The sequence below is a fragment of the Tachysurus vachellii genome, chromosome 18, assembly GCF_030014155.1.
Source record: "Tachysurus vachellii isolate PV-2020 chromosome 18, HZAU_Pvac_v1, whole genome shotgun sequence".
NCBI lineage: Eukaryota > Metazoa > Chordata > Actinopteri > Siluriformes > Bagridae > Tachysurus > Tachysurus vachellii.
Window position 1 is genome coordinate 4,107,463 of NC_083477.1, and position 27,057 is coordinate 4,134,519.

The window sequence follows — 27,057 nt, forward strand, 5'->3', positions numbered from 1 at the left end:
CACCAAACAGTGCTGAAATCATCAGGACCAGAATTGATTTCCTTTGCTCTTGGGTGTCCTTGTCCATGTCTTGGCGTTCTTGGAGCTTCACGTTGATGTCTTACTTATTGTTGAATGCTACATTAACCCTTATGAAGCTTAATATCTCTTCTAACATGAGGAAAATAAAGCCTTTCTGCCTCAAAGCCTTTGACTGCTGGGAATATTGTGCAATTAAATTCATTCTAAATGAATCTCCTGTACACCAAATAAGTGATTCTAAGATATGAATCTATTTCTTTAATTATTCTTATTGTATTGAAGTGTCTTCTTTTCTCTTTATCTATCTATCTATCTATCTCTCTTTCTTTCACTTACTCTCTCTTGCCCGTCTCTATAAATAAGTAAGGTGCTGTTTCCAAGGTAACATCTCCTTGGTGACTGGACCACCTGAAATCTTGCTGAGTAGAAAATGTGCAAGATGGGAGAGAACTTTAGGGCTAACTGATAACCTCAGATTTTTATTTTACCCAGAGCTTCTAAATAACATAAATCTCAAGCATGAAATCTTTATCCTGCTCCGCTCTCTCAATCATCTCGGTCAGCGCTGTTTTTTAGCGTGCAGATCGCCGTCAGTGACCCTCGTTAAATCACTGCATACGGCTAAAGCCTGCATATAGCAAGTGCCCTCAAAGCTGGCAATAAATACTCAACAGGCCATCGATAAAAACACAAAAAAACTCTGAAGTAACATTGTTAGAGTCCTGAATTACTGTTTAGTTTTTAATTAAAGGAAAAGAAACGAGGGATCGTAGTGAGTTGCATCGCCACCTCACAGCTCCAGGATTTTGGGTTCGATCCTAATCTTTAGAGATGAGTTTCTTGCAAGAACACTATGTCGGAATTAAGCCGTTTCAAATGGCTAAAAACTTTACCACGTTTAGATGGGCTACTCGTGCCACGTATATTCCATATATAATGAAATGAACAGATGGGCCTACACCAGGATTACCGGAATTCGACTTAACAGTACTCATTTAAGTGCACATGAATAGTACCAAATGGCCAGGACCCCCCCAAAACACATCCCCCCCCACATACACACACACACATTGACTCATTGACTACATGTGTGACTACATGGATGGATGGATGGATGGATGGATGGATGGATGGAAGATGTATGGAAGGATAGATGGACAGACGGATGGACGGTTGGTAAGATGGATGGATGTATAGATGGAAGAAGGATGCATAAACGGTTGGTTTGATGGATGGGTGGATGAATGGATTGATGGATAGACTGCATAGACGGTTGGTTTGATAGATAGTTTCTTTGATGTATAGATGGATTGTTGGATGAACGGATGAATAGATGGTTGGTGTGATGGACATCCCCCCTACACACACACACACACACACACACACACACACACACACACACACACATACACAGACCCATGAACATATACACACTCCAAAGCGAAAAAAAGAAGAAAAAGAAAAAAAAATAGGAATAGAAGAAAAAAGAGAAAAAAAAAAGTCCCCAAAAGAAAGACAACTATACAAAAACAAGAGAGAAAAAAACATTGATGCCACGAGATTGTGACATCAACTCTGAGAATATCCTGCGACTAAGCTGCAGTAGAGAGATAGAGAACTCCCACAGAGTCTTAATACTGAACAGTAGGCAATTCTATTAATGTAAACCCCATTATATAAACAGGAAGTAAACACACACTGATATTACTGTATTACTGCAGAATAAAACACTACCCAATGTTCATCGTTTTTATATACTTCTTGGCCTCTTCTGCAGAGACAAAGTCTTTTTCCACACCTTTATATGTAATCCGCAGACGAGCCGGGAAGAAAAGACCATAACGAACCCCTTCCAGACCACTCAATTGCCTCTTGACCTCATTAAATGCGGCTCGATTTCGATCCTAATCTTGGGTTATTGATAATGCGCCTGTAAGCAGGTTTTCTCCAGGTTCTCACATTTCCTGCCATCGTTCAGACACGTAGGTGGCTTGTTTATGATCAGCTTCACTTACGTGCACATACATGTGTTTGGATGTGTGTGTGTGACGTACCAGCATCCCGTTCACATTCCCGACTGGTACCCGGTGTTCCCGGTGTAGACCCAGGATTCACAAAGACAAGTATAAAGAGCTTACTGTTGATAAATAAACAAACAGACAAAACAAGTTTTGTCTCTTCGATCATCCCAGTCATCGTGAATGTCTAGAAGTGATACAGCTTTAGAAGAAGAAAACAAAAATCGACATTCAAGGCATTTTTATTTCTTGTCACTGAAGTGATTGTGATTGTGTGACGTGTTTGAACTTAAAAGCTGATTTTGAAGATACATTTACAGACAGATAATTGACCTTTAAAGAGAAACTGTTTTCTTTTGCAATTTTGGGGGTGGAATCACAAATCCTTAACCTAAAGAACCAATGAATTCCCTTGTTCTTTTTTACCTTTCCAAAACCTACACCAAAAAAGGTTTCTGTGTGTGTTCTGAGTGTGTTCTGTGTGTGTTCTGAGTGTGTTCTGTGTGTGTTCTGAGTGTGTTCTGTGTGTGTTCTGAGTGGGTTATTTCATCATTTCACTTACGAAAGTGGAATCGATTCTGATAGGGTTGATTAGTATCTTTAAACCTCAGAGTTTTCTCAGAGGAACAAAACAAATATGAAAGAAGAGAAAGAGAGAGAGAGAGAGAGAGAGAGAGAGAGAGAGAGAGAGGACTGATGAAGAGTATAATATTTATTATCTATGCACTCTCAGGGTAGATTTCACTCTCAAGCGGTTTTACTTAATGATAACGTTTCTGTTATTTGTCTCTAAAGGTCCTTCTAGGGTTTTTGTTCATTATAGATATCAAGCGAGTGCATTTATGATCATTCTAATACATACATCTAACATTGCATGTTCTTCCCGTGCCTCGGGGGTTTCCTCCGGGTACTCCGGTTTCCTCCCCCGGTCCAAAGACATGCATGGTAGGTTGATTGGCATCTCTGGAAAATTGTCCGTAGTGTGTGAGTGCGTGAGTGAATGAGAGTGTGTGTGTGTGCCCTGTGATGGGTTGGCACTCCGTCCAGGGTGTATCCTGCCTTGATGCCCGATGACGCCTGAGATAGGCACAGGCTCCCCGTGACCCGAGGTAGTTCGGATAAGCGGTAGAAAATGAATGAATGAATGAATGAATGAATGAATGAATGAATATCCTCCTTTCATTTTCAAAACCCTACACCTTTAAAACACACCCAAAAATGTTTAATTGGGATTTTGTAGGACTTGCTGTTTACTGTTACGAACACAGACACTTGCAGATCAGATGCAAACGCAGGTCATGTAACCGAGCGTTCACAACATTAATAATAGGAACAGATAAGCAATTAAGAACAGTAAAAACACTCTGACAGACGGCAGGGTCCAAAAACAGTCACAGGTTGACCAGGGTACCAAGTGGTTCAAAACAGATGGAACTTTTTCCAGATAAATAAAAAGCTTATTATCAAGTCATAAAATCCTTTAAGGGATCTTTAAATAGTAAATGATTCTTCTCTTCTTAATGTGGTTCATGTATTTATTTCATACAATGGAATGACACTGTCATCAGAGACAAAGCAAAGAACCGCTGGGTTTCTAACGGGTGTTAAATGTAAACTTTTTTGTTTATTATCGAGTAATAGCCTTTAGGGGGGAAGTGGATTTGAAATTGTTCCTAATTTCATCATTAGGGTTCTATTTGATAGGGAAACACTTTATTGTAGAGTTCTGAATAGAATGTATTGTTTTAAATACATGTGAAAAAGCACTTTGTGTGTGTGTGTGTGTGTGTGTGTGTGTGAGAGAGAGAGAGAGAGAGAGAGAGAGAGAGAGAGAGAGAGAGAGAGAGAGAGAGAGAGAGAGAGAGAGAGAGAGAGAGAGAGAGAGAGAGAGAGAGATAAGGAATAATGTCTGATGTGAAAAATGCAGGGGGGCACGGTGGCTTAGTGGTTAGCACGTTTGCCTCACACCTCCAGGGTTGGGGGTTCGATTCCCGCCTCCGCATTGTGTGTGTGGAGTTTGCATGTTCTCCCCGTGCTTCGGGGGTTTCCTCTGGGTACTCCGGTTTCCTCCCCTGGTCCAAAGACATGCATGGTAGGTTGATTGGCATCTCTGGAAAATTGTCTGTAGTGTGTGATTGCGTGAGTGAATGAGTGTGTGTGTGTGTGCCCTGCGATGGGTTGGCACTCCGTCCAGGGTGTATCCTGCCTTGATGCCCGATGATGCCTGAGATAGGCACAGGCTCCCTGTGACCTGAGGTAGCTCAGATAAGCGGTAGAAAATGAGTGAGTGAGAGTGAAATGCATGAGCTGGACCAGTGTGAAAAGTGACACCAGTGTAGAAGGATGCCATCTAGTGGTCGTGTGTGGTTTAATTTTAGGAACTGTCCACAGGAGCAGAATGTGAGTCACAAGGGCTGAAATCTCTAAACAGAAAAGCTTCATGATGAATCAGCGTCAGATCCAGAGGCTTTGAGGAGCTACACATACACAACATGCTGTCAAATGCTTTCTCTCACGTGTCGTAAACGACTTCATGTTAAAACTAGAGTGAATTCAGAAATGACGCTGATGCTCTTTTTTCTCACCATCACCAGGGATTAATATACATTTCAATTAAAAAATGGTATCAATTATATTCTAAATATAAATTCTATTCATTTAAATCTGCTTTGAAATAATGCACATTTGTGAAGAGTTATACAAATAAAATTACACTGAATAAGAATCAAATTGAATAAAAAATACCAATAATAGAAATTACATGCAAAGTAGAGAAAGGGGAATAATATATAGAAAATATAAATAATATTGAACGCGAATAAAGATACAGTCTGACTGATATAAGATGTGAATGAACACAGATGATATGAATATAGTGTGTGTGTGTGTGTGTGTGTGTGAAAAAAAAATGAATAAAAAATTTTGTATTAATTGCATAAGATTTTTTTTATTATAAAATTGAGGTTTGCATTTAATAAATAAAATGAATAAATCTGCATGTTAATTAATATGAGCAGTATATTATTACATGTGATTTACTAAGCTGACAGACAAGTGCTTTTATTATTCGTTACTGTACGAGTGTATGTTACGAATATCAGTATAATTAATACAATAAAAATCCTCTAATGTAGAATAGTGTAGATTTCACTGGAGCTTCATGACAGGTTCCTCTCTTTGATCTAAGACCAGAAATCCTGCTTGTTGTCTGATATTTATACAAAAGCCACAGTTCACTAAGCTAACCCAAATCTGTCAGCTGTCCGTCAAATGAAAGCATCAGGGGAGACAATCCTGTGTGTGTGTGTGTGTGTGTGTGTGTGTGTGTGTGTAAGGCTGGAGGCGGTTGTATTATAAGCCTGTTGCAGATGACTGGGCCTGAGGGGTGTACAGTATTTCTGTGTGTCGTAACCCCTCTGCTGTTTGTCAGGGAAAATCTGAGGTAGTCTAAGTTAGAAATATCAGCAATCCTCCCACCCAGGAGAGACACACAGATTGAGAGAGAGAGAGGGAGAGGGAGAGGGGGAGAGAGAGAGAGAGAGAGAGAGAGAGAGAGAGAGAGAGAGAGAGAGAGAGAAAGAAAGAAAGAAAGAAAGAAAGAAAGAAAGAAAGAGAGAGAGAGAAAAAAGAGAGAGAGAGAGAGAGAGAGAGAGAGAGAGAGAGAGAGAGAGAGAGAGAGAGAGAGAGAGAGGGAAAATCTGAGGTAGTCTAAATTAGAAATATCAGCAATCCTCCCACCCAGGAGAGACACACAGATAGAGAGAGAGAGAGAGAGAGAGAGAGAGAGAGAGAGAGAGAGAGAGAGAGAGAGAGAGAGAGAGAAAGAAAGAAAGAAAGAAAGAGGGAGAGAGAGCGAGAGAGAGAAAAAGAAAGAGAGAGAAAGAAAGAAAGAAAGAAAGAAAGAAAGAAAGAAAGAAAGAAAGAAAGAAAGAAAGAGGGGGAGAGAGAGAGAGAGCGAGAGAGAAAAAGAAAGAGAGAGAGAGAGAGAGAGAGAGAGAGAGAGAGAGAGAGAGAGAGAGAGAGAGAGATGTATTCTCAACTCTGATTGGTCAGGATGTTGAATTTCCTATAACATAAATCTGACAATATCTCTGCAGTATTATACTGTAGTCGTATAAAAGGACTTGTGCAGCAGAGCTTTGTATAAATACTTATTAATGCTCAGTTATTTAATCAAATAAAGCGTACACTTGTTGATATGGTGAGGTTTTCTGTAGGAGTCATTTGACTTTTAAAGACAAGGACGTTTCAAATCTTGGATCACATGGAAAATAAAAAGACACCGTCAAAAATACACAAAAGCTCACATGGCGTTTATAATAAGTTCTGGTGTACGGAGGGTTTTTTTTTCCTGATTTAATACACTGTACAACTTTCATACTCTTCATACAGTCTGCATTAGTGACATGAATCCTTGCCAAGTCATCATCATCTGATCTCCAAAACTCACTCAAACCTCCAACACACTTCATACACGTCTAAAAATAAGCTCGTCTGAACAAAACGCCGGCAACGATTCTCTTTTAAAAAGCATACATTATAACACTGACCTAAAAAAATAAATAAATAAAATCAGGAGCTTTATCAAAACGGTGGAGTTTTTACTTCTTTGAAGTTTGAATGATTTCATTGTAGAATAATAAGCATAAGGGATGTGGTAGCTCAGTGGTTAAGGTGTTGGGCTACTGAGCGGAAGGTCATGAGTTCAAACCCCAGGTCTACCAAGCTGCCACTGCTGGGCCCCTGAGCAAGGCCCTTAACCCTCAGTTGCTCAGTTGTAAGTCACTCTGGATAAGGGTGTCTGCTAAATGCCGTAAATGTAAATGCATAAATGTTTTGTAGCCTCCTGATGGTCCAGATTGTAGGATCCTGTGCTCTCGTTGCTGTAGCCCAGGTTCGATTCCTGGGAATTGAGCGATCACAGATAATGAAGAGGTAAAACTCAGTGCCAGTCCCAAGCCCAGATGAAATGAGGAGGTTTGCGTCAGATGTTCTGTAAGAACAACAAATCAGAAATGCTTCAATTTGTTTCAATATTCTTTACTTCTTTCTCTGTATTCTAATAACACATCGTTCTCCGTCTCCCTTTCACCTCCTCTATCCTTTCCAGACCGACCGACCTGTTTTCCATCATCCGCGTTTCCAAACAAAATCGTCTCCCTTTTACTAAACCATGGTAATTAGACTTAAAAAAGCTAAAAAGTGTTAATGACTTCTTGTTTGTTTTGATTGTATGAACAAGAACCTGACTGCTGAATATGGAAACTACTGTATGAACACTGTGACACATGATGTATTATATATAGAACTCGATTTAAATACAACTAGTGTGTTTCCAGGCTCAACAACAACCACGTAGGCCATTTTAGACTTAATATGAGTGATAAGCTGGTTCGCATGCGTTATAAGTCTAAAAAAAAAAAAACACGTTGCCGTTCGTTAGGATGTAAAATGTAGCCTGAAACTTGTGCGGAAAAGTCGATTTGTCAAAAGTTTGTTTAGACAGATATGAAAGCAGTGTGTTAGCGTTAAAACATGCTACCAATTCTGTACATCTTAAGATGTCAGTGCCATCTAGTGGTGCATTGAAGTATTGCAATTGTGTGTATACTGTATATACACATATATCACTCAGCCTATACATTTACCTGTATGTTTTTTGGAGTTGAGAAGGAAGTAAAGATCCTGAGGGGAAAAAAAAAAACAACACAACAGACATAAGGAGAACCAGAATCAAACCTTGGGGCTGTACTGTGTTTATACATCATTCATTATATGCAAATGAATAGAAACAAGTTTTGTAATAGAGATCTCTTTATTATAGTGCATTTCTCAGATGTTACAAGATGGGTTAAAAAAGCTAGAAACAAAAAAAGAGAAAGGAAAATCTAAGAAAAGAAGAAGAAGAAGAAGAAAAAAAAAAACAACAACCATATGCACACTTTATTTTTGCGTTTTTTTTCTCAACATAAACTCTTCAAATTAAAGCTTCACGTCAGAACATAGGGTAGCTAAATGAAGAGGCTAGCTAAAATACATTTTCTTACACATTTTATTTACTCTCCAGACAGATGATGCATCGTTCAAAGAAATCAGTATAACGTCATCCACTACAGTAGATCTACAAGACAAGATCGTTTTAATAAAAGGCCCAAAAAAAAAAAAAAAAAAAAAAAAGCTAGTAGACTTTTTGGAAACTGATTAGTTTTGGTGTGTTGTTTAAAAGAAAAAGAAAGCAGAAATGAAAAAGTGAAATATCTGGACAAAAACATCCAGTCGTGGATCTGATGAGGGGGGGCACGTTCACCCGCTGAGACCTTTGGGTTGTTGGTTTATATCGAAAGCAATGTAACGTTTGCAAAAGCCTTTGGAACAGAGATAAAAAGAAAATAATCTGTCAGTTTGTCAAATATCGTCGGTCGCTGGCTAAGACGTATGATGCGTTTTATTGTATTTATTTTTTTTCCAAAGGGGCTGATAAGTGATAACCCGAGACAAATGAAAGAAGAGGGTGGGGAAAAAGATGAGTGTGTAAAAGCAGAGAGCGAGTGGATTAAACCGGTTACACGGACACGGCGAGGCGAATTTGCACGGATGTAAAGACGACGTCCCCCGATCTGCTTTTATACCGTCGGATCCAGCACTCTTCACACGTTTTATGATCAGTTACAGATTATCGTTCTGCAGCGTTTAAAAAGATGGATGCTTTGACTTTCGCAAGGCTGAAGATGGGGTACAATCTAATTATCTAATTAAAAAAAAAATAATAAGGAAAAGGATGAAAATCAAGAGTGGGAGCAGCTTTAAAACAGCCTCGCTGCTCCTTCAGAGGTCTCCGCTCGGGCTCAAAAACAGCTGCTGAACAAATGTTGACACTTTAAAGCACGAGTTCAGTAAAAAAGAAAAAGAAAAGAAAAAAAAAATGCTGCCATGTCACTAATTAGGACTAAATGGAAATCATGCTTTTATCACTTACTGTTAGCTACATTAGAACACGAGGTGAAATATTTCAACCGCTTTAACTTCCTGTTATCTAGAACTGACGACCGTGTACTTCAGTCAAAAACACTGGGTGTTTTTTTAGGACGCTAGTCAGGCCTCAATATGCCTCAGGAAACAGCAATGTTCATGGCAACCTCATGAGCCTCGTTTCTAAAATAAAGCAAAGAAGGATCTAGGATGGATAACGTTATTTTATTGTCTTTTTCTTGCTTTTTTTTTTTTTTTCTCCCAACCTGATGCAGGTTACAATGAGTTTCATCATAAGTGGGGCAAAAAACCGTGACAGAGACTCGTAACATCTTAGACATGCGTGACTGTTTTTTTATCATCAGAGGATGGAAATCAAGATTTTTTTTTTTTCAATATACTACTTTATTCTGTGTGTAGAGGTCAATAAAACATTCAGCATCCTGGGTCATTCTTTGCTTCGTGAAAACCGGGGAGATGTGGGATATGAAGAAACAGAGAGACAAAGAAAGAGAAAGAGAGAGAGAGAGAGAGAGAGAAAGGGAGGGAGAGAGAGAGAGAAGCGAGCTGTACGAGGAGAGCATGTGCATCCAAAGGCACAGCAGGGCTGCTCCCACTCTCACTTCTCTCACACACACACACTTCCATTCTGGTATGTGTGTGTACACAAGTCAGCACTGGGGAGAGCCTCTAAAGTCTACAGAACCAAACAAAAGAAAAGGATGGATAAAGTGAGTGACCGAGAGACTAAATCCAGTGCCGCCATTCTCATTGCACACACACACACACACACACGCACATCACACACACACACACACAGCACAGAGAGGTGAGTGGAATGGATCATTTAGCGTTTTTCAGCTGGTTGGAGAGCCAGTCGAGGCCTTCGTAGAGCCCGTCTCCGCTGGTAGCGCATGTGGCCTGGATATACCAGTTGCGGTGCCGCAGTGAGTGCAGACCCAGTTTGTCTGTGATCTCTGCTGCGTTCATAGCGTTAGGCAGATCCTGTGGGGGTGGAGAGGGGAGAGGAGAGAGAGAGAGAGAGAGAGGAGGTGAAACGTTAAAGCTCCATTTTGATAAATATGCTCAAATGAAAATGTCAAAGAACAACAAATAAAAGCACTGTGTGAAGTCGCAGATGGTTAAGAAATGAAAGAGAGATGTGTTTGATAAGTCAGCTTGTGGGTGTGAAACCAACAACAAACCAAACCGTGTTATTTTCCAGTGTGTATTATGAATATTATATAAAAGCAGAGGACGTTTACTTCTAGAGCATTAACGCGTTACGCTGGACCAAAGCGAGGGCATTTAGCAGAGGGTTTGAGATCAGTTGAAAAAGGTGCTTTAAAAAGGTTTGTATTAAACAGTTATTTAGTGAACAATTCTACAACTGTTTTAAGAGCAAACCTGTAAAAGCCACAATCTGAAGTGTTCTCTACTTTCCTCTCTCTCTTTCTCACACTCTCACCTGTTTGTTGGCAAAAACAAGCAACACGGCATCTCTGAGCTCATCTTCAGCCAGCATCCTTGTCAGCTCCTCTCTCGCCTCGTTCACTCGCTCCCTGTCGTTACTGTCCACCACGAAGATCAGACCTGACAAACACGCACAGAATGAGACACGCAAAACAATTCGTTCTTTCCTTTCGTTTCAATTAAAGTGCATGTTTTTTTCCCCCTCAAATACACGGACCGACCTTGTGTGTTCTGGAAGTAGTGCCTCCACAGCGGCCGGATCTTGTCCTGACCGCCGACGTCCCAAACCGTGAAGCTAATGTTTTTGTATTCTACTGTCTCTACGTTAAAACCTGCAGAACGAGAAGAAAGAACGTCAGAGAGAAAAGAGAAATACACACACGAGCCTCTATGCTGAACCGTGAGGGACCGACAGAATGGTGCTTTGTGATATTTTCGCATGCGAAGGCAAAAAAAAGTGAACCAAAGATATATCAAAATCATAGATAGAGATAATATACAGATATTATACAGATGTTCAGATGTAGTGTTTTACATGAAAGCAGGTACATTATTTTATCAAACTGCTTTAATTTATTTTTTAAAATTCCAATTTCATAAAACAAATCTGTTGAACTGATTTAGTGGCTGAACTTTAAACAGCGCTGCACATTATATATCGCTGTATATTATACAGCGTCGTTATAGACGCTAACGAGTAAGACACCATTTCCTATATTACTAAGGAGGAGTATCAACCTCAATCATAGGCAAAAAAAAATCTCTAAACTCTATTAATTAATATTGTAATGAAATAATTTGAATATTTTAGGATGTTATAACAGGATATAGTTTGCGGATCTGCGTTACGTTAACGGCTTCTGGTACGACCGCGTGACGAGCTCGTTTGCGATCCTGTTCAATTAAATGTTAAAATGTATGTAAAATATATCAAAAACAAATATGAATATGCATTTCTATAAAACGAAATAGAAACCTGCTTTAATTGTAATTAGCGCCGCTCACCGATAGTGGGGATGGTGGTGACGATCTCGCCCAGTTTGAGTTTGTACAGGATGGTGGTTTTGCCAGCAGCATCCAAACCCACCATCAGGATTCGCATCTCTTTCTTCCCGAAGAGATTCTTAAAGAGGCCTGCAAACATGTTCCCCATGGTGGAAGATCTGAACGAGACAAAAATCCGAGCTCAGAACAGCACATATGTGTTTGACTGTTTAAATCAGAGCAGTGTGAACTTTGTGAACTGTGACTCTTGAGCAGTGTGGACAAAGCCTAACAGAGCTGTCTCTCTAAATACGTATACAGTAAGCACAAAGCAGGAATGAGGGACGATGATGAATTTTCCAGCTGTAGTTAACAGTACTAGGATGCGTTGGGAAGTGGCTTCACACAAAAACACCAGTAGTGACAAACTCTTCTGAAACTTATCTTTCTAAGGTAGAACAATTACAGGACGGTGTTATAAAATGTAAAAATAATACCGTAAGCCCATGACATTTATTCTAATATTGTGAACACCCACACTCAGGAACGAGCGAGTCGTCACTCGATAATGGCGGATAATCGTACATGTGCCTGCGGCTTGACCCGGTCGCTAATAGCATTTTCCTCTTCCTCTTCTTTTTTTTTTTTTTTTTTGGCTTCTCTGCTGTAGAATGTTGGCAGTAGTCTGATTTTGCTCTAGTACAACTAACCATAGAACACAGATATGCTGTTAGAAGCTTTCCTCGAAAATTAGGAACGTTATGTTGAAATGGCAAAGATTGCTGAGTGTCAAAACCCTGTGCTGTGTTTAGGGGAAAAAGGCTAGAGCTCAGCACAGCTTCGCTGATCTAACAGTAGAGAGAAGAGGAAGAACAATGAGGTCAGTGATGTGGTGAATGTAGGCCACTGCAGGTAACCAGAAACCTGATCAGCCTGTAAAAGGAGACAGCGGAGTTCTGAATTAATCAGACAGGAGGATCGCTTATCTTCTGTCGAGCAGGTTATGAATCCCAGGACAAATCATCTAAAATCGGCCACAGGGCGGCTTCTATGTGAACGCGAAAATATTTTGGAAAATCGATCATATTTTTTAAATCGTTCCTGAACCTCACGGGAGAATGTAGTGAAATGATCAGCTCCTTGCTTTCGTCAGTTTACTGTGGGCTACCGGTGAATAAAAAGTGCACATGAAAAAAAAACGTGCTTTTATAATCCTGCAAGTAAACAGGAAGCACCGCTGCAGGAAGCCATGAGGGTGAGCGCCATGTCTGTAACGGTGCCCTGCTCCCTGCACGGCGTACTAAATGTTTTATTCTCGATTACGGAAAATGAACAAAACGCTTACGAACAAAACAGGGAGTAGGATTCCCATGATGCGCTGCAAATTCAACAGGGAATACATAGAAGGTAGTGTTTAAGACACGAGACAGCCTGTTCCCAGAAAAACAGAGGAGGACTCCACAAAAAGGGGAAAAAATAAAGAAAAGATAAGATGCTGAAAGATCTCTACATTTACAAGAAAACAGACGAACCCATACAAAGAGCTATTAAATCTGACTCTACGATTTAAATGCCAAGTGCAGCTGTGCATCACAAAGGTTACGCTGCCTAGTGCCTGGTGGCTCATGTCGCATGTGGTTTGTCTTGTGGATTTGCACTGTAGCACAGATGACGTGGTAGTAGGGTAAATGGGGTGGGGGTGGGGGTTGAGACACACCACTAAAATATAAAATAAGATGAAAGCCATCATGTGCCTCCTTCAAAGTAAATAATGGCTGCTCATGATGTGTCATGAGGCAGAGCAACACACAAGCAAAAGTGTTGCATGCACAAGCTCACAGAGTGTCGCTGTGACAAGGGGAGAGAGAACATCTTACCTCCCTGAAACAGAGCACAGCCTAATTTGCACTCTTGGACTGGACAGCCAAGGCCTATTCATGATTTGATATTGGCACAAGAACCGGGCCGCGCTCCCGCCGGGACGGGAACCGGGCCGCGCTCCCGCCGGGACGGGAACCGGCCACAACACTGTATGAATTAGAACTTGCCTCTATATGACATTAGCTTTGCATTCTAATACTCTTATCAAATAAGTAATAAAAGGTAACACTAATATGTACACACAAATGATTTCTTCAGTGCTTTAATGAGTCAAGCATGCTTAAATGGAGGCCAAATAGGCTTAAGGCTGTGAAATAAACCTCGCTGGAGGTTGCAGAATTGCATACAAAAAAAAAAAAGAAAAGAAACAAGAAGTGAGAGTGAAAAGACAGACTGGGTTAAAATTAGATTTGAAAGTTGCAAAGACATCTTTTCAGTGGCAAAACTGAAACTATCTGACCCAAACAACAGTTACCACGGTCAGTATTCTCAATAAACCGCATACCATTTATTAAAATCCATCAAACATTTTTAGCACCTTTAAAATTCACCCTTATACCCACAGGTGAGATTAGATTAGATTAGATGGCAATACTGGCCAGTAAGAGCGGAGTAAATAAGTAAACGGCTACAAGTTCAAATAATGACACATTTCTGTGCTGATATTTGCTGATAAACTGCTCGGCACTCAGACGATGCACTAAGACAACACTGATTACGGCATTAAGACATTAGGTAACTCAAATGTGTACAGGATGGGATATGAGAATAACGTCCAGCGTCCCTGCCATTATCGTGTTTCCATTCTTTCATCATATAGCTCAGTGACGAGGGATAAAAATAACAAACCTTTAAAACAACAAACACAATGAGAGACAGCTTTTTGGGGTTTTTTTTAGGTCATGGTTGTGTATTCAGCTAAACTAATTGTCACAATATAAGATACAGGAAGGCCACAATCACACGCCATGGTAACGTTTCCAGTAACGCATTCAGCATTTTAACAATTGATTACTAATTCCAGTGTTAGCAAAAGTAATTGTAATTCCTCATTTTCTGCCCCTAGTGACAGTAAACTGCTAGGTTTCACATTCCCAACCCATGCGCTGACGAGCGGATAAAATGTCTCTTGAATGACTAAATCTTGCACTTATTCATCAACTGGTTTACATTGGCAGCGCACAGTCGGAGCGAGAGCACAAAACGGCAGCATAGCTATGAGGAAGTGCACTGGAACACTGACTCATACTGGAAACACACACTCACACACAGGCATGAAGAGTGTGAGACGTGTAGATTTGCTTTACCACATGCAGACACTGAATACTAATAAGAGATCAGCCTACACATTGATCCACACCCTACAGAAAGGTATAAGTAAGCGGACCTGGCTTCATTTAGCTGGTTCATTTACATACTTAAAGATGTGACAGATAAAATAAATGATAGACGTTACCAAAGACACCTTTGTTATTTCCTTATCCAAGTTAATCGAAGCGTACGATCGGTTCCTGAAGTGCCGTCGCAGTGGCGAAAGGAAGTTACAGAAAACACTGAATGCAGTGACAGTTTTGTTAAAATAAATATTTAGATAAGGTTTTTCTTATATAGATTATAGTGTATTTCCGCTAAAGATTAAAATCGTTTCATATCCCAAGTATCGGAACAAGCAATAATTAACAACGGAGATATTTCAAATAGTTTTAAACAAATCTTTATCGAGAGTGCCAATAATTCTGGAACAGTGTGTGCATGAGGAAATAAGCAATAAAAGAGTACAGAGGAGCAACAAATTCATTTCTAAACCGTTCTTCAATTATTATTTTTTTTGTTCTACATTTAACAATCATGTAAAACACTTTGAGTCAAAAAGTACTACGTGCTGGTGTCCACGATTCAACACCAATTTCTAATTGCATATGAAAATATTTCTAGCAGCGGTTTTGTTCACAGGTACCATGAAAAAACTCCATTGTTTATTCTGGTATGGCACCATCGGCTCTTTTCAATCATCACCGATGACAAACTGAGCCTCATGACTAATTCACGAGGTCCATGAAGGATTAATTATTGACTGTAAAGGACAAGAGAAGGAAGGCACGGCAGGTAACGAGTCTTCTGCAAATGTCTCGGTTGGTGTAAAAACAAGGCTAACCTCCTCCCATGACAACCGCAACTACTGGCACAAAGCTCGCACAACCAACAGACAATCCCAATGCTTATCTTTCCTTCTAGAGAATGTTTGTATGGATTTCCAGTCAAGCGAATGCGCCTGATGATCTACGGATCGCTAGACAATTTAACAGTATCGGGACAGACGTCTTCACCTGACGGTCTTCTGTAATTCAGTCAAGCATGACGCAACCAAAATGCAGACACATGGGCGTTCTGCTGCTCGATCGTTTTTTAAGAGAAAAGATAAGCTAGAACATTTGACACGGGACAGATAAAAGGAATGCTACAAAAGGTGTTTTTTGGTAAAAAAAAAAAAAAAAGAAAAAGAAAAAATCATAGCGAATATCCGTGATCTGTAATCACTGGTACACTGCATCTGCACCCAAACTAGAGGGCATCTAGTTTCCAGGCATCTTGTGTGATCACGTCAGAGTAAACAAAACCATGTGCAATGTGACATAGTTGAAGCTCTAGGTTTTGAGAGCTTTGAGCCAAGCACGTGACACCATTTCGTCTAACAACGTCGAGGTTGCGCCACACTCTGGGACTAAGATAGACCAAGACCAGCGTATCAAGTACTATTTTTCATCTTGTCAAGCCAGATGCAACTGGCAATTTTTTTGTTTTTGGCTGTTAGTTTACGTTATGTTAATTGCTCAACTTTGCAGCAGGAAACTTACCATTTTTTTACTGGAAGTCCATGTCATTAGACCAATACCCTGCCGGCACATAACCCAAGCATCCGTTGCCCATTAATGCAAAACATTAAAGCCAGCATATTTTAGAAGAAGAAGAAGCAGCAGCTTTTACTTGTCACATATACATGACAGCACAAAAAAAATCATCTTTGATTATCCCAACATTGGAGGTAGGGTTCAAATCATAGGGTCAGCCATGATACAGCACCCTGGTACAGAGAGCGTTAAAAGCCTCGGACAAGGTCAAGGATCCAACAGCGGCAGCTTGGCAATGATGGGGCTTGAATCCTGATCTTCTGATCAACAGCCCAGCACCTTCAGCCACCGCTGTCCATTTCAGGATCTTTTTAAACTTCACAGCATATAACGAGATCCGAGCAAACATGTACATGGTAACACTGCTAGTCGGTATCAAATTAGGATCAATGTAACATTACAGAAAAATGCTGACTACGTGGTTAAGTAACTAGTGTTCAAAAGACACCAATTATACGAACTCAACACCACATACTCCACGAACCCTGAGATTCTTCAGGGATATTTATAATCTATATGATGTTCAGTTGTGGAATACAAACAACGTTCGATATGAATTCAGAGATAAAAACGACTTTTGTCGACATTTACTTATAGGCTAATAGATTCCTATATCATCCATAATGTTCATACAGCTGCACTGCATTCTGGGACTTTGAGTCCCAACACCTCCACTATTCATTTTTCAATATCTCATTAACATCACATGGTAGTAAAAATCGTAGTAAATTAACGAGTGTCCAAAAAAAGAAACCCCAGAAAAAAAACTGACCCGTTTCATTCATACTCTTTGGACACTCTTATTTACCTCCACTTTTAAATGCCCCCTTGTGACGTCAGCACGGGACACAAATGAAAAGATCTCGAATGAATAACTAAAATACGACACATGTTCCCAAACATTTCAGTATTAATAATAATAATAATACATTTAGCTTCGCTTTAACTGATCTCAGATCAGCATTGACATCAACTCATGAACAGCGTCAGCGTTAATTCAAAATACACAGATTATAGACACGGATATATACACACGATTATGTTTATAATCGTTTAAGACGTTATATACGGCTTGTCTGAGGTTTTTAATTGTTAAAATAATATCAATATCCTGCTGTAAAGCTCCATGTCTCAACATAATGCGGCTGTGAAATCCATCGACGTCGTTAGAACCGCACATCAGAAACACAAGGCCTTCATTTCACCAGCTCGATATCTGATCACATTAACCTACACATCGGTGTTTTTATATATAATATATATAATATATACTCTCTATTCGCAATTAATTCAGCTCACAGTTTTATATAAACGCCTCCTGAGCAGCACAAACGCGTTTCCTGTTTCCTATTATTTTTTCTTCCTAGACATCCGAGTATCTTTAGCCGGTTCATAGCACAGAAGCTAATCGGGGCAGCTAGTTTTTTTTTTTATAAATAAATAAATAAATAAATAAACAAACATCAGTCAATTCATTCGTTCGAATATACACGTTGAAAACACGTCGAGTAAGAACCGAGCTACACGTTAAGCCACCTCACGTATTAGCTGCTTGTGCTATAGGTTTAGCAAGTCAAATATTAGCTTAGCTAACCGATGCTAACATGCTAACAAAATACCTTTCCTAACGTAAGCTAATTTTTCAACAGCTAAGATTTAAGCCTCGAATGTATGTTTACAATAGTGTAGAAACAATATTTATTATTTTTTATTTATTTTTTTTGTAAATTGTTTCACGAAAGGTGAGAGAAATGATACCGCTGTGTTTTTTATATATATATTTATATATTTACCTTTTCAGTGCTGCTTTCCAACAATATCCCTGTTCTCCTCGTCACCGCTAACGACAAAATGGCGTCTTTCACCGGACTGAAGGCAGCCGCGTCATGGGCGTTGTCCAAAGTAAGATTTGAGCCAATCGTTTTGTCCAAAGTGGCCAAGTTGTCCCGCCTACAATCTGTGTAATCCAATCAAATCCGACGAAGCAGAGTTTTTTTTTTGTGGGTGTGGGTTAAAAAAACCGCTCAAACTCCCCAGCTTCCGAGTGTAACATCAGAAACAATCCACTACCTCACTACGTAGTCTGACTATGTAGTAAACAAGTGAGCAGTTCAGACAAAGCCAGCATAGATTCTGTTTGGTGAGATGAAAACAAGCCTAAGCATGAGAAAAAAAAGGCCCTGATGTTAAAATGTGCTGCTCAGCATCACCTTCTGAGGTCTTAAGAAGGGTCTGGACCGGTCATCTATGGTCCATGAGGAACCTACTGGATAAGAAACAGACACGAACAAGACAATGGATTGTGTAATATAAATCCACTGTGACATGATGATCAGAAGGTCATGAGTTTGACTCCCAGGTCCACCGAGCTGCCACTGATGGGCCCCTGAGCAAGACCCTTAACCTTCAATTGTATAAATTATATGGAGGATTCTAACATAGCTTCTAGTTTTAGATTAGGAAACTGGACAGCTGGCATCTCTACACTAACAGTGTAACTTCTGTCACTCTCATCGCTAGAGTCACAATCGTGGCTCAAGTCACTTTCGCAACCCCAGTCACTCAAGTCACTTTCACAACTCCAGAACTCAAGTCACTTTCACAACTCCAGTCACTCAAGTCACTTTCGTGGCTCCAGTCACTCAAGTCACTTTCACAGCTGCAGTCACTCAAGTCACTTTCGTGACTCCAGTCACTCAAGTCACTTTCGCAACTCCAGTCACTCAAGTCACTTTCACAGCTGCAGTCACTCAAGTCACTTTCGGGACTCCAGTCACTCAAGTCACTTTCACAACTCCAGTCACTCAAGTCACTTTCACAGCTGCAGTCACTCAAGTCACTTTCGGGACTCCAGTCACTCAAGTCACTTTCACAACTCCAGTCACTCAAGTCACTTTCACAACTCCAGTCACTCAAGTCACTTTCACAACTCCAGTCACTCAAGTCACTTTCACAACTCCAGTCACTCAAGTCACTTTCACAGCTGCAGTCACTCAAGTCACTTTCGTGACTCCAGTCACTCAAGTCACTTTCGCAACTCCAGTCACTCAAGTCACTTTCACGACTCCAGTCACTCAAGTCACATTCACAACTCCAGTCACTCAATTCACTCTCATGACTCGAGTCACTCATCTCAGTAACGAAGTAACTCTCATCACTTGACTCTCATCACTTGAGTCACTTTTGTGAAAGAGTCAGTCGCTTTGGATAAGGGTGTCTGCTAAATGCCAGAAATGTAAATGTAAATATGTGTAAATGTGATTGTCTGAATGGTACAATGGCATTCACAACGTTCTATTTCTGCTAAAAGACGACGAGGAATTCCTGAAAGAGTCAGAATTGGAAGCATCTTTCTCCAGGAAGTCACTCTCCACCAAAGCTAGAGGTAATACACACTCTTCCAATATACATCCATCAAACTGTTTACATGCTTTATATGTTTTACACTGTTTTTGCACCTGCTGTCTCACATTTCAGTCGATTGCTGTTTTGCACAATCCTTTACAATACCTCATGTAACTACTGCTATAACACCGTGTTCATTCCAGTAGTTCTGCACACGGAATATTAAATGAACATACAGTATTTACACTGGTCAGTGCTGCTTTAGTGTATTGTCTTTTGTGTATTGTTTTGTATTTTTTGTTTGCACTGTCTTTTGTCCAGCTATATATGGTTGAAATGACTATAAAAGCTTCTTGACTTGACTTGACTTGACCTGACTTGACATGGTAGCCTAGTGGTTTAGATGTTGGGCTACCAATTAGAAGGTTGTGAGTTCAATCCCAGGTCCACCGAGCTTCCACCATTGGGCCCCTGAGCAAGGCCCTTAACCCTCAATTGCTCAGTTGTATAAAAATAAGATAATGTAAGTTTCTCTGTATAAGGGCGTCTGCCAAATGCTGGAAATGTAGAGGAAAAGATGATGGAGGTTACAAGAGAGTAAAGCTACGATCACACGTTCTACAAGTCTCCATTTGCTTTACTATGAAGCTGTCAGTTGCTGTTCCTAATATTGCTTGCCATAGTGATCTTTTGACTTTTTTGTTTAAACTAAGGTTAATTTTAAATAGATTTTACTCCCATTTTTAGGCAGTAAGTGAACCAAATGAGCAACATTGTCACCTGAAAGTTAATATAGCACTTTCATCACAAAGGAAAATACGAATTAAAACCATTTAAAAATGTTAATATAATAATACATAATAATACTACTACTACTAATAATAATAATAATAATAATAATAATAATAATAATAATAATGATGGTTGCACTTTTTTTGTTGATATCATAAGAGCATGTAAGTTTATCCATTTCCATTAAAAAAAAAAATAAATCAAAAAAATCTGTTCATCACTCATTGGCATCACTCTTCTGGATCCCTCTGAGAGGCATAAAGGACTGAGTAAATTTGTGTTTTATCCTCTCCATCCATGAATATGATCTATTATTACTCATACATTCATTCATTCATCTTCTACCACTTATCCGAACTACCTCGGGTCACGGGGAGCCTGTGCCTATCTCTGGCGTCATCGGGCATCAAGGCAGGATACACCATGGACGGAGTGCCAACCCATCGCAGGGCACACACACACACACTCTCATTCACTCACACAATCACACACTACGGACAATTTACCAGAGATGCCAATCAACCTATTGAAACCGGAGTACCCGGAGGAAACCCCCGAGGCACGGGGAGAACATGCAAACTCCACACACACAAGGTGGAGGCGGGAATCGAACCCCCAACCCTGGAGGTGTGAGGCAAACGTGCTAACTACTAAGCCACCGTACCACCCTATTACTCATACAGTTTTTAAGAAATAAAATGTATTACGGGTAATTCATTTATACTTTATATAGGTGTAAAGTTATTACAAAAATATTATTTATATGTGTATTGTTACATTGATTGATTGATTGGTTGATTGATTGATTGGTTGATTGGTTGTTTGAATGACTCATTCGTTTCTTTTCATGAGGACATTTTATAGAACATATTTTCATAATTTTAAGAAATGAAGAAGTTTTTTTTTATATCCAGGCTGGATATAAATTCCTTTAGCAAGTCCTTATTTTTTCATAATGTTTTTGGTAGAAGAAAGTCACTATAAACCCTTAACCACGTCTTGTATATTAACTCAAAACATCATTCTAAGTGTAAAAAATCCAATAAATCCTTTGTATAAATCCATAAATCCGAACAGTATAAAAACAGATAAATATTACAGTCATAGTGACGTCTGGTGGTGGAATCAGGTACTGCTTTATCTTTTCTGTGTCTAGACTTTTTGTTTGTTTTTTGTTTTTAAAAGTGTAAATTAGCTAGAATATTCTATATTGCCAGGTCCATAATTTGCAGGTACACACACAAAAATGTGATGAGGTTAACGGAGTAACCGTTCTGAGAAACCTCAACATGTGTATGGTCAGATTTTTTAATTCTGGACACAATTAGCACAATAAACAATACAATACTGTAAAATCCATCCATCCATCCATCCATCCATCTTCTACCGCTTATCCGGTACTGTAAAATGAATAACATTTATATGAACATAGAGTCACGCACTCCAGAGATGCCCACCTCCGTGTCTCGGCCTGTTTAACACACACAAGTTGTAAGCAAGAATATTATAAACCATATCCAAAGGATTTGCAAATGTCTGCAAGGTAATCTTCAGGCAATAATCTTTTGCAGCAATATGATGCAGAAAGAGGACCTGGTTCAGTTTATCCGGAGTCTCAAACACTGTGAAAACCCTGACAACAAGGAGGCATACTTATTTTGGCAGATTGACCTGTTTTGCCGTCGAAATGGAGTAAGTGTGAAAGTTAGAGTTTGTGTGGTATTTGAGTTTGTAAGCAAATATTTTTTTCATGAAAGATCGTCAGAATTATAATAAGTTACACCGTATATTTGGGCAGTCCTCACCTTCCCGGAAAGCTTCAAAAGGAGCATCATTGAACGGCTCATTTTGGTAAATAAGATTATTAATTATTGTGAAATGGTTTCCAGGTTTGAAATGAGAAATAATGCAAAGTCTTCAGGACTAATGTAACTCTGAGTTTCAGGACTCAGAAAGCGACTTGAGTCACAAAAGTCACGAAAGTGACTCAGGTGATGGGAGTCACGTAAGTTACTAAGCTAAACGCTGTTACTAGCAAAACGTGGTTGTAGCTGCCTCTCTACATTACTACGATAGAAAAGAGGTGTTATTTGTGTAGTAACAGCGTTTAGCTCAGGAGTTATTGACTCGAGAAACTCCAATCTGTGAATATGTGACCAACTTCCTGCTCCTTCAGTTCTCTCCAGCGCTGGAAAGCTGATCCTATATTAACACGTCCTACTTCTTGCCTTATCGTAAACCTTTCTTTGCTTTCTTTCTTTGTTTTTATCCTCCATGTCAATGTTAAAAGCGCTTTCTGCTAATGTCACACATGCGCAGTGAACACTCGCTCCGCCCATATTGACAAGACACGCCCCTTTCTGCTCATTGGCTACACGTTTGTTTTGATTTTTGTTTTGTTTGGCGGCTCAACGCAGTTTTCTGAAGCATTTCTCAAATATCGGAGACCCCACCTTTAATGTACACTTCAGACACAGAAAAGATAAAACTGTACCAGATTTCACCACTAGACGTCAGTATGATCGTAATATTAATCAGTTTTTATACTGTTAGTATTCATCGGATAGTAAATTACTCTCGTTACATGAGTCGGTGTGTTAGAGGAAATGTTCTGACGCTTGAGATAGAACAGAAGTAGAGAAAAAAGAAAGAAAGAAAAAAAAGCAATTCCAGAACACGTTCAATTAACTTATAACGAGAACGAGCGTCATTACGTCACAACTACGTCACAACTAATCGTGTGACTACCATGCGTAATGCCCAATACCTTGCCATGGCACCAAATCACAATACACCAGCTTGCAGAAATAAATCATTTTTTTTTATTATTCTTTTTTTTGTTTTAGTTATAGGTGCGAGCTGGGTTTTAAAGCCGTTGTTCACCCTTCAAAGGATCATATTGTGTTATATATCATTTTATATCATATCTTATATTCTCTATATGAGTCACTGAGCCAGGGCCGGCCCTAGGCAAGATTTCACCTGGTGCCCCTGGAATCACAGACAATTGTGTTCCGATCATTTTGTTCATAAACTTACACAGAAACAAACTGCACAGCTTTGTCCTGTTTTTCTTTATTTAGAAAATATTTTGGAAACACACACAAACTATATAAAAAAAAAAACTATATTACGGAGACCTTGCTTTCCTTGCCTTTCTTACAGCAATAAAATATATATATATATATTTGTCACAAATAATTTGGGCACACGGGCGCCCCTAGTGGTGGGCGGCGCCCTTAGCATTTGCCTATTCTGCCCTGCACTGAGCACTGATTGAAGCACTTAACACATTCAGGACCAACACATTATGAAAGAAAAAGGACAATTTCATTTCATTAACTACATTAATGTAATGAGTCTGTCTGTGTTTTGCCCTGTTTCTGTCTGCTGTCTTGCCCTGCTGTTAATTGTTTGCTCCGCCCACTCGTTTGTTGCCATGGGCACTCATTGAACTCATTCATTCCCTTTCGTTTGTTGTCATAGTTACTCATTGTCTCTGCTTTGTTATTGGTTCCTGTCTGATATATATACACTGTTTGTTCACTTCCCTGTTGCTAGTCATTGTATGTGTTTCTGTTTCCTGTTAGCTCTGTGTTCTGTTTATCTGTTTCTTGTTTTTGATTAATAAATGTTTAAACTGCATTTGGATCCTCACTCGCCTTTGCCGCAATCGCGACAATTAAGCCTGTTTTTGTTTTTTGTTTTTTAACTTCATATTTAAAAAGAATAATACAGTTTTGGATAAGATGCCTAAACTGTAAGAGAAATTACAGGCTGATTTTATTGAATTTTATTTAAAAAAAAAAAAAAAACTTTACCCAAAGCTCTGAATTTCACTTGATGCCTTTATTTTTTAAAAATGTTTCAACAAGCCAGTAAATTTTAAACCACTACTATGACTACTACTAAAGTCATGTCAAATGTTTGACAATCAAAAATGACTCAAAACTGTAAACATATAAAAATTAAGAGTCAGGTTGCTCAAAACGTTCAAAACGTGGTCACATGGTCATCCCAAAATACTTTATTACACTTATACATCAGCATTGTGCTAAAACGAACAATGTTTTATGTTGTGGGAAGTTAAACCCTGGTCTTTTTCCTTCGCCAGCCTCTTTTATTTCTCTGTAATTTGTTAATTTGACAAAAACAAAATAATATTAGCATGTCATGTGATTGAGATGCTATTCTAAGGTCACTGCCTGGAATTAACAAAAATATATTGACAGTAATAATCCCACCAAATCACTGATAATATAAGTTTTATAAATTTAGCTGTTGTTTTTGAAAGGAATCAGCACCTTTTGACCAATCAGAATCAAGCATTTAACAGTTCTATTATTATCTATATGTAAGTTTGAGATATAAATAAAGATGAAGTCTTAATGCCTCAGCTCTACTCCAGGAGTTAGCAAGTCATCCTCTTTTTTTATGGTACTAGCAGGAAGGGCACCTGACACACCTCTAGATACGCCGGCTAGCGCCACAAACAAAGAGTGTGACATCATCCTGGAAATGCGCAGTCCAGCTGGTCAGACTCAAAGGGACACAGAACTGAGATAAGGCGAGATCCTAGTTATGATCAGACCACCAATCGTGTGAGGTGATGACAGGGGTGAAGTTACAGCATCAAATGTTCTGTGTCTTAATGATACACAGGAAATGAGAATGGAGCCACGGTTTCTAAACATGGTGCTCGAATACATGAGATGTCTCTCTTAGAAATGTGTTGCCTTAAAAAACAACCAGCAGAACCGTCTATGTTTAGCAGACTAATGACTAATCAAAACTTCAAGAATGCTACTTATAATTCTAATCATTTTAAATATCTTGTAAAGTATATTTATTTAATAAAGAACAAATACATATCCATATTTTTTCATCGTTTACTTTGTATCAGTCAGTTTTTTGCTGTGAGAAAGTCTTCAGTAGGGAGGAATTTGCGTATTTACATTTTTTGTGTATCATGTGATTTTTATTGGCTTATAAACTTTAAAAGAAATAAAAAAGACGCGCTGGTGAGAGAACGTCTGTTTGTCGCTGCTATAACATAAGTAATAACAGAAGCTTACAGTCAGTGTCTTACAAATGGTTCAGAACATTAACTCTCGTATTAACATACAGTACAAGATGGATGATATATATCTATATATGATATATATGTAATTCATATTGTTTTGATATAAGTGGAATAAAACACTTAAATAAAACATTCTATTACAGCAAAAATAACCAACATATTGCAGCAGTAATTGTGCCTGTATTCGGCCAGATTAATGTATTTTTTCATATAAAAACATGCCACTAACTATTTTCTCCTGATAAAATGCTAAAACTTTGCATTGTTGTGATGCTTCAGGATTGATAAGTTCTCTGTAAGATACCGTATGAACATGCCATTAACCTATATAGTACTTGCTTCTAGATTTTTTTGCTCGCTTCTCCAAGTCTGAACATGGTAAAGAATGTTTCTCAATGTTCTAAAATAGCATAGCTTGAAATATTCAACGTTTCCTAACTGTTTTTCACTTTTTCCCCTTCGCTCTTAACCCTAGAGCCTATGGATGCCCAAAAAGTCTTTAACTTATCACCCGGAGGATCCATCTAATAAATGTTTTAGCAATTACATCACGAAAAGTGTGGACCATCTGGGGTCACTGACTAAACCAGACCCTGAACATCAGTACAAAATGAGCAGCAAAATCTAATTACATTAATTGACTCGTTATTCTTATTGATTAAATGTTTTTTTTTTTTAAAACAAATCACGTGTAGCTCTCTGATGTTGGTGTTTGTGAATACACTAATATCTTCATTCCTCATCAGGTAAACTCACCTTTGGAAGGGCAGCAATTTCTGAAAATGGCAGGGATCCAATCAGTAGGAAGCTTTGCTTTATCAGCGTTGCCAGATTGGCTTTAACTCCCTCTAAGCACTGCATTTTTAAAGAAAACCTTTAGTATCTTCAGTAGGTTTACTGTACACTAGATATAATACCACACCAATATCAATTGATCTTTTAATAACTCAGTTTCATTAGCACATTACCAATTAGAAATATTGATCATATTGTAGTCTGGCCTTTTGAATTGTATATTGGTATAATTGTTGATATACTACACCTTTAAAGTAATTGAAGGGACATAATTGAACCTTCTTGCTAGGGTGCTACCCTCACGCATACACCTATTTTACGTATCTATGACCTAATGGTACATATAAAGCTGAACTAAATCAGGACAATTGTATACCTTGAGTCACGTCCAAAACTAGACCACTATAGTCCACGACCCCAGTTGAACTGATATATCTAAAAGACAGAAACAATATACGCATCATTTTGGGTCCAAATCAGTGAAGAGAAAAGCACAGGCATGTTTTGTGTTTTATACCTTTAGTAAATTATGTGTCTCTTTTATTTACAAAAGTACTTGTGGTCCGACTATGAAAAGAAAAATACAGACTGGTGTGTTCATTTATGGGATTGTGGTTGCCTAAAAGTTCGGCACGTACCAAATCTGGCAACCCTGCGAACTAAACCGCATCTTTTTTCCTCCCACCTATTTCGCCTGGGGTGGGGGGGTGGGGGGTGTCCACATCTGCCCCTTTAAGAGGTCGCGGGTTCAGTGCCGGGGGATTTTTCCTTTTCTCCGCGGCAACGC

The 27,057-nt window shown here is 39.1% G+C and overlaps 1 protein-coding gene across 1 annotated transcript; it reads right to left on the reverse strand.

Annotated features, from left to right (window-relative positions):
* Positions 1-7,835: 7,835 nt before the first annotated feature.
* arf2a (ADP-ribosylation factor 2a) lies at positions 7,836-18,149 on the reverse strand. The gene is made up of 5 exons (XM_060892134.1): positions 18,049-18,149; positions 11,487-11,644; positions 10,703-10,813; positions 10,477-10,601; positions 7,836-10,013 (listed from the first exon to the last, which is right to left on the reverse strand). Exons 2-5 carry the CDS (start codon positions 11,632-11,634, stop codon positions 9,852-9,854), a joined length of 546 nt encoding a protein of 181 aa, XP_060748117.1. The 5' UTR covers positions 11,635-11,644; positions 18,049-18,149; the 3' UTR covers positions 7,836-9,851.
* Between the last annotated feature and the right edge of the window lie 8,908 nt (positions 18,150-27,057).

Bases quoted from the DNA above. Each gene is read 5' to 3' on its own strand.
- arf2a (XM_060892134.1), bottom strand. From the start codon at position 11,634: ATGGGGAACATGTTTGCAGGCCTCTTTAAGAATCTCTTCGGGAAGAAA. The intron at 10,814-11,486 runs GTGAGCGGCGCT...CTCGTTCTGCAG, and splicing joins CACCACCATCCCCACTATCG to GTTTTAACGTAGAGACAGTA. The intron at 10,602-10,702 runs GTCGGTCCGTGT...CGTGTTTGTCAG, and splicing joins CTACTTCCAGAACACACAAG to GTCTGATCTTCGTGGTGGAC.